This window comes from Corvus cornix, chromosome 2 (genome assembly GCF_000738735.6).
Source record: "Corvus cornix cornix isolate S_Up_H32 chromosome 2, ASM73873v5, whole genome shotgun sequence".
Lineage (NCBI taxonomy): Eukaryota > Metazoa > Chordata > Aves > Passeriformes > Corvidae > Corvus > Corvus cornix.
This window is the reverse complement of record NC_046333.1, coordinates 105,537,965-105,553,824: the sequence shown is the minus strand read 5'-3', so window position 1 is coordinate 105,553,824 and position 15,860 is coordinate 105,537,965. Positions and strand designations below refer to the sequence as shown.

The window sequence follows — 15,860 nt, the reverse complement described above, 5'->3', positions numbered from 1 at the left end:
CGGTGGAAGCGGCGCTGCCGAGACCCCCGGGCACGGGAAGGGGACAGGGAAAGGGAAGGGGCGGGCGAGGGAGGAGGTGGCAGTGGTGCCACTCCGCCCCGCCCGCCCGCCCCTCGGCGCCGCTTGGCGGGAAAGCCGGCTTTGGCGGGAAGTCCGGGCTTTGGCGGGCTCGGGGGAGGCGCGCAGCCGGAGCCCAGCGCTGCCCGCGGGAGCCGCTCGCCCGCCGTGCCCTCCGTGCTCGCCGTGCCCGCCGTGCCCGCCGTGCCCTCCGTGCCCTCCGTGCTCGCCATGCCCGCCGACGGAGAGCTGCTGAGCGCCGCCGCCCGCCCCGAGCCCGGCGAGCAGCAGTACCTGCAGCAGGTGCGGCACATCCTGCAGCACGGCCACCGGCGGGAGGATCGCACCGGCACCGGCACCATCTCCGTGTTCGGCATGCAGGCGCGGTACAGCCTGAGAGGTGGGCACCGCCGGGACCCCCGGCCCCCTGCCCTTGCTCCCTGGCCCTGCTCCCCGGCCCTGCTCCACCCCCTGAGCCGGGCTGAGTGGGGGGGTGTCACAAGCCAGGGCTGTCCCGCTCCGTACCCACCCGAGGGATCTGAATATGGGAATTATACATCCTCTCGCAAATCCTTACTTCATATCCCAGCCTCACAATGTCAGGTGGTGGCGTTGCCCTCTGTGTGGAGAAAAGCCGAAGTCTGTTCACCCTGGGAAATGGCTGGTCCCCGCTGACACTCTGAAACTCTTTTCCAGATCAGTTTCCACTGCTCACAACGAAGAGGGTGTTCTGGAAGGGAGTGCTGGAGGAGCTGCTGTGGTTCATCAAGGTTCGCTATTTGAGTGTCTCTCTGAGTGGTGGGCCCGAGAGTGGCATAAACAGAACGAACTGGTGGGGAGTGGATTAAGGCATTTGGGTAACTGCAGATGCTTCTGTGCCAGTGGCAGAAGAAGTGCAACCCCCTAATACTGTGACCGCACATGGAAGGCCATTATCTTCAAGACATTCTGCATTTTAGTGCAGACTATTGCTACCAGGGCAATCAGAACAGTTTCTCTTCTATTTCTTTTTAAGGGAGAGAATCTGAAATAGTGAGGATTTTGTCTAATTTGAATATATTCCACAGCTATAAAGCCTAATGCAGTCTCTTTTCTTGGTGTTTTAATCAGAAATAATAATATGAAATAGACAGTAGGCAATTTAATGATCTGCTTTTTAATATTGAGATAGCTTGATATGAACAGAAACAAGCAGTGTAGAACCACAGGTGAAGTAAGACTGATGTCAACTCTAGGCTTTTTAGTAGCAAAAAAAATGAGATCTAATGGAGCTAATAGCTGTACCTACTGTAATAAAATTCGACTATAGGTAGTACATTACAATGTAAGTGTTCTTTTATATGTTGTCATATTATGCAGCTGTGGGAGAATCTACATAATCATTTGCTAGATAGCAGGACTCAAATACACATTCATTTTTTGAAAGCTTTTGTTTTTTGGGTTTTTTTGTTAATGTAAAAGACTAGACACTCCCCAAAACAGCATAATTTCTTTGTTGGATTTTTGAGTGTGCTGATTTGGACATCTTGCAGGATTCAGTGACATTTTTCTGGGTTATTTTCTCATTTTTGATTTTTAAGGATCTCATTTAGGATTTTTAAGACCTTAAACTTATTATAGGTGGCTTGGCAAAGACAGTGCCTAGGCCATACATTTTTTGTTAGTTTATTTTCTTTGATCTGTAAAGTAACATCTTGTTACTTTACACAAATGTGCCTAGGAAATGACATTTCACAGTTGACCTTGAGGCTGTACTGTTTGTGCATTCACAAAGTGTGAGAATCCTGAGTTAAACAACAGCAGCATGGCACTTCAAACTCCATCCAATGTGCTGGTCACAAGTTTTGCTCTGTCCATGTGCAGGAACCTCATCCAGTACATTAATTGCACTGTTCATCCTTTATGAGTGGAGAAATACTGTAGACTAGCAAAGCTTAATACAGCTGTTTCAAATCACGTCCTCTATGTTGGAATTAGAATGCAGACTTTTCACTGTGTTTTGTAGGGTTCTACAAATGCCAAAGAGCTCTCCGCAAAAGGTGTGAAGATTTGGGATGCTAATGGGTCCCGTGAGTTTCTGGATAAGCAGGGTTTCAGCACCAGAGAGGAGGGTGATTTGGGACCAGTGTATGGTTTCCAGTGGAGGCATTTTGGAGCAGAATACAAAGATATGCACACAGGTAATCACATCCAAATACAGTCTTGATTGTTCAGTGAGACAGCTGTGACACACCACTTCCACAATTCTACATGGAATGGACTGTTCTTCAGGATCCATTCACAGCAAACTGATAGCCAGAGTAAAGAGTGTTTGAGAGAGTGAACTTCTTTTTCCTTATTCAGTCTTAATTATCCTGAAAGATGTAGCTTTGTGTATTACAGTTGGGTATTTGTGGAACAGATGAGTCACGAGGCACACACTGTTACTCTTTTACCTAGAGCAGATGTGGTTGCTGACAGCTGGAAGGATGTGTGTGCTGCGGTCCAGAAACCTGAGCTAGCTCCATTTGATAACAGTGGAGCACAGGCTGCCATCTCTGTATACCAGTGCAGGGTCCATGAAATTGTTGTGCTAGAAAGAACTGACATCAGTGCACTACATTCACTGGAGGCAGTAGAAGAGAAAGATTTTTCCATTCTGCATCTGGAACAAAGTTGGACGTTTCCATAGGTGATGATGCTGTGGACAGAACAGCTGTGACAAGTTATGATGTGATGCAGTACCTGTTGGTATTTTCAGTGGAACTGGTTTGTGGGGTATGCCTAGCCTCCTGACTCTCAAATGTATTGATTCATCTTTTCTAAGTCACTGAAGGAGAGGATGTAGAAAATGTTTAGAGGACTGCCATTAAGAAAAAGGTTTCAAAAACCAGATTGTCACTATCTGGTGTGATTTTTTAATTTGGATTAACAACATGGTTAGTTATCTAGGTGGGGTTGCTTGTTTGGTTTTTTGGTTTGGTTTTTTTTTTTTTTCAGTACAGCCTCAAATTGAAGCTCACATTAAGTACAGATTTTAGACTTGGTATTGGCATGTTGACCATTAGCAGAATACAGTTTTATGGTAACACAAATGATGCAAATTGTGAACTGACACATCTGAAAACTTACTGATTTTCTCAGCTTAAAAGGTCTAAGGCATAACAGCATGGAAAACCAGAACAAGATAAATTCCCACAGCTTTCCTTACAAATAGATTTCCTTAAGTTGCATTACTAATGGATAGGTAATTAGCTTCAGGAACTAATATAACCATTTGACAAGACTTCTGGCATGGTATTGCTGGCAGAAGAGTTCCCTGAGATGCTAATTGTGTATTACTACCTTGTTTGCCAGCTTGGGTCTCCCTGTAACCATAATTTGGTGTTGCTGCAATAAGAGTTATTAGAAAATATGTAGTTACCAGCCATGCCGATTCACTGGCATGAGTCAGAACAATGATTAACAACTTTTTTATTCTGAAATCCATTCTAATGGTCAGTTAATTTCAGACAGTTTCTTACATAACTGGTATTAAGCCTAAAATTCAGCCAGTGAGTATCATTGGGTGAAATGCAATATCCTGTGCTACACATGATTAAAGTTCTCTTCTGCAGCTAAAGGCTATGGAAATTTAGTTTTCATACATGAAATGTATGAAACTTGTGAAGGCTAGATGGATGCATTTATTCATCTATCAAAAACTTTCTGGTTTTGAGTGTGTAAAGAATTCTGGCACCTGGCACACTGGTCTGGGCATAATTTTTTTTATATATAAGAAGAAGAACTGTAGCATGCAAATTGAATGTCTAGAAAGGCATTTTAGTCCAGAAATGCAATGAGCAAATCAGTATAAATACCATGACTGACTAGGTGGTAACATCTTGTCTATTCCAGTACAGCACTTGTATTATTTAGGTAACAAGTCATCATGAGTGATAAAATATCATGCTTTGTCCAGCCAGATTTTTTGTAACTGTTGTTTCTTGGGATTTAGTGATTATGCATACTTCTTAGTTGGTCTTAAAAAATGTCAAGCTGTTGTGAATGGAATAAATAGGGATGGTCCTATTTCAGTGGGTGCTAAAGGTACTCAAAGCCCACCAAATAGTTGGGGGCACACACGAAAATACCATCATGAGAATTTCTGAAGTTCTAGAGCATCCTAAGAAAGACCAAGAACAACTCATGTTTAGAGGGTGCCAATTTATTAATCACTTTCCAAGTTGCAATAAAACCTTCAGAAGTTGTCATTTGGATATCACTTTTCAGTGGAACAAGGGCTGGGTGTTAAAAAAATACCATGATTTGAATCTGTCTGGTTTAGATCTTATTTGTTATATTTCTTCAGATTATTCCAACCAAGGAGTTGATCAGTTGCAAAAAGTGATTGAAACGATCAAAACCAATCCAGATGACAGAAGAATCATTATGTGTGCTTGGAATCCCAAAGGTATTGAACAGCTGGTGTAAAGTGAATGCAGTTGCACATTATACTGCTGTGTGCTAAATGATGTTCTATTCCTGTGTCACCTGTCAGTTCCATTTGGTGTCCTTGATCATTCTTTATAAAACTACCGTGAGTGCAGTAAAAATGGCCAGGGGTTATAATCCTGATTCTCTTTCTACTTAATCCTTGTGTTCAGACCTCAAAAATAATGAACCGTTTCTTCAGAGTTTTTCTCTCCAGGTTAAAGTGAGGGATATACCAGTGTCTTTGACATACAGTCTATTCAAAGACAGTAACTCTTATTTTAAAAAGGTAAAATAACAAACCATAAAAAGTATACTAAAGCAATGTGTCTGGCTTTTAGCCATGTAATCTATCGTAAAGTTAACAAACCCCTTAAAACTAGAGAACAAAAGTATTATTTATGTTGTAATCTTGTCCTTGAACATAGGTTCATAGATGAACCTGTATCACATGAATGATAGGGTCTATTTATACATAGATATCCATTCACTCTGTAGGACAACTTCTAAACAAGAGCTACTGCAAGAGAATGTTTAACTTCACCAGTGATAGATCTGTGCTCCAAAAAAAACACAAAGTGTTTTCCACTGGTGTCTGAAAGGGTATGCCACATGCTATTGCTGTTATTTTCAAGGTTAAAACATTCTCAGAAGATAACTGGTGAAAGTTTTCCTTGCCACACTGTAGTTTTACTCTCTGCACTTTTTAAGTGTAGAAAAACACTCAAAAGATCTTCTGGTTTCTGATTTTTTTTTTTAATTGATCATTACTTTTATATCTCAACAAGCACATTGCAATGGGAAGAGAGTAAGATGAAGCAGCTGGAATTTGCTTTAGGATACGTGCTTAATTTTACTCTTAATGTCTTCCTTTAGGGAATTCATCTGTCACCAAGGTGAGTAGAAATAAACTGCTGTGCAGCATTATGGCATAAATCTGTTCTGTGGAATATCTCTTTATGACTTTCTGGTCATACAACCCAGGAGACAGCTTGTCATGACCTGGACTTAATTGCCTGGGCAGAAGGTGCTTCTAAACAAGAGAAAAAACAAAAGAGTGACAGTGCAGTTAGCTCTCTACTAGATCTCATTACATGCTTGTTTAGGTTTTGCATCTTCTACATTCATAACACACTAATGCTGTTACTATTTTCTCCCCCCCCACCTTCTGTACCACAATTCCTAGATATTTCCCTGATGGCTTTGCCTCCGTGCCATGCCCTTTGCCAGTTCTATGTTCTGAATGGTGAATTGTCTTGCCAACTCTACCAGAGGTCTGGAGACATGGGACTAGGAGTGCCTTTCAATATTGCCAGCTATTCACTGCTCACGTACATGATAGCCCATGTCACAGGGCTGAAGGTAGGCTATTTAATCATTTATTTAATCTTCTCTGAGAAGTGAGGGACTAAAAGATAAGACTCTTCATGTCATGCCCAAGAAAAACTGGAATGAACATACTGTTTGAAATCTTGCTGAAATATGTGTAAAAAAGGGCCCTGTGAATTTGATGTGAATTCCCTCTGGTTTGTATGGGCAGTTAGAATCAGCAATGTAAGAATTTTTAAATTCAGGTCAAGCAGAAGATGCTTTCAGGTCTTGACAGTGTCAAAACTGACCTGTTCATTAGTCTTAGAAATCTGAACTGAGTGCTTGTCCTTATGAGATGGTAACATGCCAGTGATTAGATTTTGTAGCATGTGTTTATTGCTATCTAATTTGGATATTCTGCCCACCTAACTTCCAGCTATAATTTCAGCTGGGTATTTCTTTGATTTCCTACTGTAGATGATTATGTACAGTGGTAGTATGTGCTCAAATAGCTCCTGCTCTGAGTTCAGAGCTGTATTTTGTAATTTGGAAGAGAAATTTAAATGCATGACAATCTTGTACAAGGGCAACCCCTTTTCTTTAGGGCATGTAAAAATTTGTTCTAGAAAGGCCTTTCTATGCCTAATCCTCCTGCTACCAGCAACAAGAAGGGGAACTTGTTAAAACAGGGCAACGCGGAAGGATCAGGCTTCACAGCAATTGCAGGAATTAATCCAAGGTACTAAAAAAGGTGAAGTTTAATGTTATGTCCAGCTGTTGCCTCTCAGCCACTTCCTCTCCTGGCTTTGGTGGTTTTCAGATCTGAGGGCTGATCAACATTGGTCAGAGGCTGGTAAAAGAGCTGATAAAACTTCCTCACATTAAATTCCATTGCTCAGGGGCTGCTAAGTCACAGAACTTGCAAGCTTGCAAACCCCATCTGGGTGCTTGCCTGTGCCTGACACCTCCATGGCTGTTTAGTAGTGGCCGAGGCAACTGCTCTGAAGCCAGCTTTGGTGAGTTGTACTTACTATAAGTGGAGTGGAAAAGCTGGATGTCACCGCTGCACCTGTTTGTGTCTCAGTGAGTAGATCAGTGTTGCTCCATTCATTTACCAAAGCTACTGTTATAGCAGGATTTCAAAGATAAAATTTTTGGTAAGCTAGTGGAAATTTCATTATATTTTCCATTAACTATGCATTAGTAAGAGAAGCTTGTGCCCTTCGAAGCTTTCAAGGATACAATCCAGTACAGAAGCTGCAATTCCACATTAGCCAGATGCTGAGAATCAATACTGTAAGCACTGTAATGTTCTGTTTTCTTGGAACCTGTCTGTTCGAAAACCACATGTATTCTTCATTCTTTTCAGCCTGGAGAGTTCATCCACACCTTAGGGGATGCTCACATATATCTGAACCATGTGGAACCTCTGAAAGTCCAAGTAAGTACTTTTTCTGTATTCTTTTATCCTTTTATCTTCCACAATGCTTATTCAATGCAAAATTATCTCAATATTTTAATTATCCTTTTGCAGATGTTAATTTGTGCAGCTTTCATTTCTACCCTAATAATTGCAGTACCTTAACATCTGCTCATTTTAGGTTGCAAACAGAAATACAATACAAGCATGATTGAAATGTTCATCAGTGTACTACTCTAGAACCAAGTTAGAGATCCAAATCCACTTTAGACTTTGAAAATAATTCCACCTAATCCCAGTAACACAAAATAAGATGTCTTTGTAATATATCAGAAAAGGATAACTTAAAATTCTTAATAAAGAGTTAATCAGTAATACTATTTGGCTGAGAAAGGCTACATTTTCTTCAGGAAGTAATTTGTTGCAGTAGGATAAAATCAGAATTTGATTTGATCAGACTGAATGTCTTCGCTACTAGTATGGTTTAAAACCATCCAGAGAACTAGTTATTGCTTCAGACCCAAAGGGTCCTGTGAGAAAAATGCATTTTTGGGTCAGATTTTCTTAGTTTCCTCTGGAAGAAATATAATCTGTAACCACCAGGATTGCTTTGCCAACTGAAAGTGCTTGCAATGCATTTGGATGATCAGGGAATTCACTTGAAAATGATGCTACTGCTCCCTCTGAAAATACTAAGGCAGATTCTACCTAACTATATTGGAATTTTCTTTAATTGTTTTTTTCTTAGTATAAATCTTCTCGGTGGGGAGGGAAAGCCTACATGGTGTAATCTGATTTGAGACTGAGAACACAAAAGTCTCTGCTTTAAAGTATTAGCTTTATACAGTAAACTTGCTTTTATTTCAGCTTCAGAGGGAGCCAAGACCTTTCCCCAAACTCAGAATTCTTCGTGAGATTAAAGACATCAGCGACTTTAAGGCAGAAGACTTTCAGATTGAAGATTATAATCCTCATCCACCTATTAAAATGGAGATGGCTGTCTAATGCTGTAAACCAGCATTAAATACTAATGTGGAAATGTACCTAAGATAGTTTCTCTAACGTGGTGGTGCTTTTATATACTTCAAAAGATATCTGCTTTATTGTTAGAAAGAAATAGGTACTCGCGGACCAGAACTGCCTTCGCTGCTACCCTGTAGCTGTACAGCAGAGATGGTTATTCCTGATATGCTATGCAGATGTTAATCCAGTTTTAAGTTGTTAGAGAGCTCCTTTTCTTGTTGTTTCAAGAAAAGGAAGTTTGAAGAAGTTGTTTCAAGAAAGGAAGTTGTTTTCTTGTTGTTTCAGTTACCAGTGGCCCTTTCTGTCACCATTCAGTTGCTATGTGTGAGTAGCACGTGCTTACGTGCTTGACTGGGTACTGAAAATAAGAACTTGTATGTGCGATAGAGGATTCCTTCAAGGTGGGAGAAATCGTTAAATATATTCTAAAGAGTGTATGTTTAATAAAGCTTTTCGTAAAAAATCCTCTGGATAATGCATATTTAATTTTGGTGTGGTTTTTTATAGTTAGTAGTAAAATAGGGTTGGAAAGCAAAGTGTCTTGGAGGGTAACATCTGGCAAGGAAAAACAAACTTCCCGTAGTCTTCACAGATGAACCATCAGGAAGGCAAAAGATTTTCATGGAACCTTGCTGGAAATGCAATCTCTGCACAGTGTCTCTGTAGCAGCAATTTTTTTATTCCCCAGCCCTACAGGAATGACTGATATAAATTAAACAGAGCTGTAGTTAAAGAGAGGTTACCAGATAATATTAGTCATCAGCTGTCTGTCACCATTTAAAACCAGATCCCACAAACATATGGACTAATTTTGCAGCCTGAAGCAGTAAAACCTAGAGATCATAGTATTTGTAGGAATGGAGTTCCTTAATTAAATTGTAGCAGAATTCAGCTTTCACTCTCCTCATCCTTGTAACTTCTGCAATAACTTATAAAATTCCTCTTCAGGAATTTAATTGTGAGTGGATCTGTGGTTAATATTCTGACATAGGATATTCAATACATACTTAAACATGTGGAAAAATGCATAGTAATTTTTTAAATTAAATTTTAAAGTCAATAAACTGATAAATATTGGAAAAGTGTACAATTTCAGATAATTCTAAGAATTTAATAATCTGTGTGCTTTCATTCAGGGTCCTGCAAAAGAGGACCATTGAATCTTAAACCAAACTAATCAGAACTTTGAAAAGCATACTTTGTATAAAAATTATTTGCATATGTCATTATACTGATTTTCCTTATACTGATCACTGATGTTCAGACTAATTTTTTGTAGCACAAAAAGTTGTTCTCTTTTCCTGACATTTAGCCCAACACAAGATTGCACAAAAAAAAATCTCTGCCTGTTGTAAGCACACCAAATGTAAAGAGACCACTGCTGATTAGAAAGGTTCTTAATACACACTGTAGCCCATCATTCTTGAAGAGAGATGATCAGACTATGTGCTATTTCAGCTTAGATCCTGTGAGAAGCTTGGAATGGTCAAACCTCATCCTTTTCTGAGGCTGCATTAAATGGACACTTAGTAGCCAACCTGCCGTTGAACTTCTCTCAAATTACTGAACTCAAAGGTAGTTCCAGCACTCTTGTCACCACACCTGAGAGCTGTGTCACGTGCTCCTCCTAATAAACTTCATCTCAGCTCTACTAGTCTCATATTCTAAAATCACCTAGCTCAGATAGTCCAGTAGTCATCTTTTCATTAATGGGATGTCCCAGCTGTGGGCTGTCAGCCACTTCTTACCATGTGCATACTTTTACAAGTTAAAGGTTCTTGAGTGTTCCAACAGTCCTCTAAAAGTACAAGGAAATAGATTAAGCTGCAAATTCATTTAACAGGTCTGCCTACACTTAACAAGTTAAGTTCCTTTTGCTGGAAACCACTTTATGTAACACTGCAGATAAGGTGGATTCTGCAGGACATTTTAGCAAATATAGCCAGAGAGGATGTGAAATAAAGTTGGCCTCAGGGCCTGACTAGTGGGAATTAGCAGTCTCAGTGGTTATCCAGGACAGGAATACCTAGCCAAGAGACAAATTCAGAATGGGAGTCTTTACTTTTCTTCCTAAATTGCTCAGGAGTTAGGTGTATGGACATACATAGCATGCATAAGCAGACCAGTCTCTATAGCTCTGGAAGAGTATATAGAGTAGCTCTGAAGTGTATTCTTAGTTTTAGTATAGGAATTAATTACAACTTGACTGTTTCCCTTTATCAGCACAATTTACTACAAAGAGCAGTTGAAGTGATACTTGTACCTTGAAGACCAAGAAGGTTTATGGTGCTCAAAAGATCAGAAAGATGTAAAAAGCATTTACACAGCATCCTTTTAATGTGAGTAAAAGTAAAAATACATTTTAAAATTTGTAGGTATGAGACTTCTAGGAGCTCTTGTGCAAAAATATGATTATTTGAAGAATTTTAATATATAAACAGGAGGTACTTAAGGAATTTTGATTTACAAAATATGAACACTGTTCATGCTGCAAAGATGACTACTATGACTGCAGGCCATATTCAGAGCAGTATTTTAGACAAAACATGGGACATTGCTAGATACTTTCAAGAGATGCATCCTTGTATCATTTCTCCACTTTCCAAGGGCCATTCAGCAACCTGGAGATAGCAATGAAATTTCTTACCACTTTGGTCAAGTATCAACTTCTACATTCCACCTTTTTAGATGAGCTTTTGTAACCCATACTGTTTCTGACGTGTTATGGTATGTTGCAAAATTGGCCTTACTGCAATACTACAAAGAATATTAGTTACCTGATTAAGGTAGATAAAGGGTCAGAAAAGAAAGAACTGCTGAATTTTTGAGACAAACATCTATCTGATCAGCCATCAAAATCAAGTCTTCTAATGAGCCTGGCTTGGTCAATTTGTCACCATAGTGACTGGCACCTGTGAAGTGTCTGAGTATGGAATGCAGCCCAGGTTTCAAGTGCCTTTATTAAAACCACAAACGGTTCATACTCACCTGCTTGAAGTTTAACCCACCCTTCTAACTTCCCTTTGCAGCCCACAGGAAGGTGGGCTTGTGGGGTAGCGACACAAGCGTATGCTGTGACCACCATGTAGCAACATATATGTTAAGAAATAAAAGAGCAACCACCATAGCCACTTCTTACTGGAATTTTTTTATATAACTAACCTGTTTTCAAGCGTTTCAGATACTTGGATATGATCAAACATTATCAAGCACTAGACTAATTGACAGAGGCCCCCAAATCCATCCTAGAGATGACAGTGCCACACCAAGACATCCAAAGTCTTTTGGTGCATGACATGAAACAATGAAAATTACAGCAGTGTGTGCAAGCTTATGCTCAGAAATCACAAGCATGACAGCTGAAGAAACTAATCAGACTGCCTTGAAGGATGGGGAGAGAAAGATTTTTTCATTGCTGTTGCATTTTGCAGAGCCTTTCTCTGGAACTTTTTGGCCATCAGCAGCACAGACAAGCTTTCATTCACACTTCCCAGCCTGCAGCTGTCAATTTGGAGATAACTCAAGGCCTTGGCTTGTAGAAGATGTTCAAATATCACTCTGTTGTGTCAGTGTAAGGGAAAAAATGGAAAGTTAAGACCTGGAGACTCCCAAATTAACATAGTATAAGAGCTGCTGGCAACTCATACAAAAGCATTTGTACAGTGTCCCTCCTGTGTGTGTCTCAATAAATCCAAATTATTTAAATTTAAATGAGAGATCACACGAGAATTTGGATGAACTTCAAGGATGTTGTCAGTATTAAAAATCAGCTTATACCTGTAACGTCAAGGACACTACACCTGACACAATGAACTGAGGTACACTGAATAAAAATCAATGTGTGCCAAAGGGCATAGTTGTACTGGACTGAGTTTGGAAATAACTGCCACTTAATTGGATGTTGAATCTCGTAAGTGAAAGTGAAAATGGCTGCTCCATTCCAGGCCAAGGACATGGGTTTAACGTGCACAAAGGCACACTGAGTTTGTAATGAGACTATTCTGTAATGCTTACACAAACTGATTGGGCAGCTCTGCCAAATAATTGCCTCACACACTGCCTCAAAATCTTTTTAGTATTTAGGCTCCTTTGGGAGCCAACTCACACCACTTTGGTCACCTAACTGTGTCCACAGGCAGGAGCTTGGGGCACTCTGGGGACAGGATTCAGCATGCTTGGGATTGCAGAGCTTTGGGATGTGCTTGCCTATGTGAATGAGCAGCTATTCCAATTTTGAGGCAGCTAAAGTGAAAATAGCACTGATTCTGCTGTAGGAAATATTTCTTCCTCCTGGAGACCAGTCAGGATGAGAGATGGCCTTGTAGCTGAGATACACTTGGATAAGAGTTAGGATTCAATTTCTATCTGTGCTACAGATTTCCTGTCTCGAGCTTGACTAAGTTGTTCAGTCAGATCAGGCCTCATGTTAATTTTCCATGTTTCTAGTACAGATAATTGTATTCCCCTTATTCACATGGGAATTCTGCAGATAAATACATTAAATGCTATGTGGTTTTCAGATGCTATAGTAAAAAGAGAAAGGTTATATAAAACATCAAGTAAAGCCAGAATTCAGGACTGGCCTTTAATTTGTAAAGCAAGGCTATACTAATGGGTAATTCAAACCCATCCTACTAGACATTCATTATAGAACATCCCCCTCTGCAAGTAAAGTGTCTTATCTACTGGTAGACAAGAGCTGAGAGGGAGAAGTACAATTAAATATGTTTATAGCAGGGCTTGGCATGAGAAACTGGCAGAAGAGAAATTATGCTAATGTCATCACTGTTGTTTCCAGTTGCTGCAGAGAACCAAGAATTTGTTAATTCACATTGTTTGGCTCTGTAGATTTGGTGTCAATACTTGGCAAAAAGATGGGCACAATAAAAACCAATTTACTTTAATCTGGAGACTGGTATTCTAAAAAGTACCAGCCTGTCTGCTGACACCTGGCTATTTATGATATCTCTAGGAGTCAGTTCTGATCTTTGGACTCATTAAAAATATTTTATGCAAAAAGTATTTAAATATAGCTGATGGCAGTGACTTACTACTAATGCTAGCAATGAGATTCCCTGGGGGAAAGGACAGGTTTCAACCTTTTAAAATAGCTGCAGATATACCGGACAAATTCCTCCTAAGGTCAGACAGGGCACTGAGTGCACTGACAGACCTCACCACGACCAGTCTCACCTGGGGCTCACCCCCTCTGCCCACAGGCCTTAGTTTCTGCCTGGGTTGCATGGCAGGTGTGCCTGCCTCCAGCTGTGCTACAGCTGTGGACACGTCTGGCCGTGGAACAACATCCCATCCCTGGGCCATGTCTGACCATGGTTCTCCTCACTGCCTGGCCTCTGCTCATCCCCGTCCCCAGGGAGGTGCTCAGCGCTGGAGGCTGGGGCCACCTCCCTGCTCCCTGTCACCCCTGCTCCTGAATGGAGGTGGGACAAGCCTGGCTGGGAGGACTCTGCCCTGCTGCCCCCGTGGGGCTCCCCGACTACAGCCAATCTGCACGTGCTAGCTCCAAGAGAAGCCCGGAGGTCCAGCTGCGGACCCTCTGAGTAACAGCGGCACACAAAGGGGGCAGAGGGGGGACGAGCTCCTCACCCAAGGGAGCTGTCTCTGAGCCTGATGGGAGAGCACACAGGTGGAGGCCAAGAAGAAGAGAGGGGACTCCTCATATCGCATCCACACAGACAATCACCCACACGAAAGGAGACGGACAAAGAGCCAAGGATCGGAGGGTTTCCAGGGGTTTTATAGTGGGGATAGCAAAGGCGGGATAAGGGACACAGCCAATAGGATACGGGATAGGAGGCAGGGTTGAGAGCAAGGGAACCAATGGGAACAACACATAGGAGGGATTTAGGGAAGGAGCCAATGGGGTGTTGAGTAGCGTAGAACTTTCCAGAACTAATACATATTAACTTAAGGGAAATGAATATACATGGCCTTGTACATAAAATAAGAAGGGGAAAACGTTAACCAGCCATACAAAAGTATGCAAACCACCGAACTGGGGAATTGTGGGTTCTCACCCTGACTGGAGTGGGTTGTTAAACCTCGGTGCCTGACCACCACAGTTTGGTATTGGTTGGCTTCTCAGGGGTGGGCGTGGTTGCAGCCAGTTGCACCATTACACCCAACAGTTCCCAGTTCTTGGAAGCAGCTGGCCCCCGTGGCATCCTGCCTGTGAGGGATCTCAGGCTACCTCAAGCCCTGAGCAGTGCAGAGTTAGGCCTGCAGCTGCATGAGACTTTTTCCTACAGGTCTGGCCTGACTCGTGGTTTAACCCTAGCCAACAGCCCAGCCCTGTGCACCAGGTCACTCATGCCCCACCTGATCACTCATGCCCCACCAGCAGGAGAAGGGAAAACACTGGAAAATGCACGGTTTGAGATACAGACAGTTTAATGGGGATAGCAAAAGCTGCATACACAAACAAAGCAAAACAAGGAATGAATTCACTGCTTCTCATGGGCAGGCAGGTGTTCAGCCATCTCCAGGAGAGCAGGGCCCCATTACACCTCCATGTTCTCCAAGTAATGGTTACTTAGGAAGACAAATGCCATCACTCCAAACATCCCCCTTCCTCCTACTGGCCCTGCCCAGCTTTACTGGAAGCCCTTCCCCATCAATCCTGCCCTGGTAACACAGCCCCAGTCCCTGCCTGAGCTACCCCAGATGTGATCACACCTGTGCAGAGCCATGGACCTCACTGATCCAGACCCTGAACCATAGGCTGAGCCCTGCTTGACCTGGGTCTAACTTCATCACTATGGGCAGGCTGGCAGTCCCTGGGCTCTGTCTCACCCTGGTCCCTGTCACTGGGACAGAGCTTGCCCTCAGAGCCATCTTCGCACCATAAACCTTGTCTGGTAACCTTCTCAGTTCTGGCTGTTCCCTCACACCTGCCCTGCCAGCTATGCTCCCGGCCCACCTGCACCTCTGGCAGTGCCACTGGTGCCACCGAGAGGATGACTTGCAACATGCTAACAGCATGATTTCCTGGAATTTTGATATTTACAGCTGAGTTAGGGCAGCACAAATAGAAGTGGTACAATTAGAGGAGCCTGGAACCTCTCCCCTCTAAACCCCACTCCTTCATACAGCTACTGCAGGGTCATGTCTACACATGCACTGCTGTGCTGAGCAAAACACTGGCTGAAGCACCAAACCCACAGAGCAAAATGAACATGGGAGCTGGATAATTATCCTTGGGCAACAAGGGTTCTGAGCTTCATCAGGCCTTCAGTGCTCTACAGACCACATTGTCTGCCTGCACTGTTCCGCACAGATGTTATCCAAGCTGTCTCAAGGACCTGCAGTGTGCTCCCCAGAGCAGCATGGACTTAATCTTGTACCTTGCCGCTCTACCCTTCGTATGGGCAATCACAATCACAGGGTGCATTCTTTCATATTTCTCACTGATGCAGGAATATGAAATCTTAGCAATTGCTTTCATAATAATAGTGAAAAAAAGATCAGATATTTCCAGGTTGTTCACAGAAATTGCATGTGGGAAGAATGAACCAGGGAGATAAGGGGAAGAGAGGCAACCTTGGTAGGGAAAAGCTGAAATAGAGACCAAGAAATT

General features: G+C 42.1%; 1 protein-coding gene across 1 annotated transcript; it reads left to right on the top strand.

Moving 5' to 3' along the window:
* The first annotated feature begins 246 nt into the window (after positions 1–246).
* Positions 247–8,749, top strand: TYMS (thymidylate synthetase). The gene is made up of 7 exons (XM_039550093.1): positions 247–457; positions 754–827; positions 2,063–2,237; positions 4,388–4,489; positions 5,696–5,871; positions 7,190–7,261; positions 8,108–8,749. The coding sequence occupies exons 1-7, from the start codon at positions 289–291 to the stop codon at positions 8,243–8,245; spliced, it is 906 nt and encodes a 301-aa protein (XP_039406027.1). The 5' UTR covers positions 247–288; the 3' UTR covers positions 8,246–8,749.
* Positions 8,750–15,860: the final 7,111 nt, after the last annotated feature.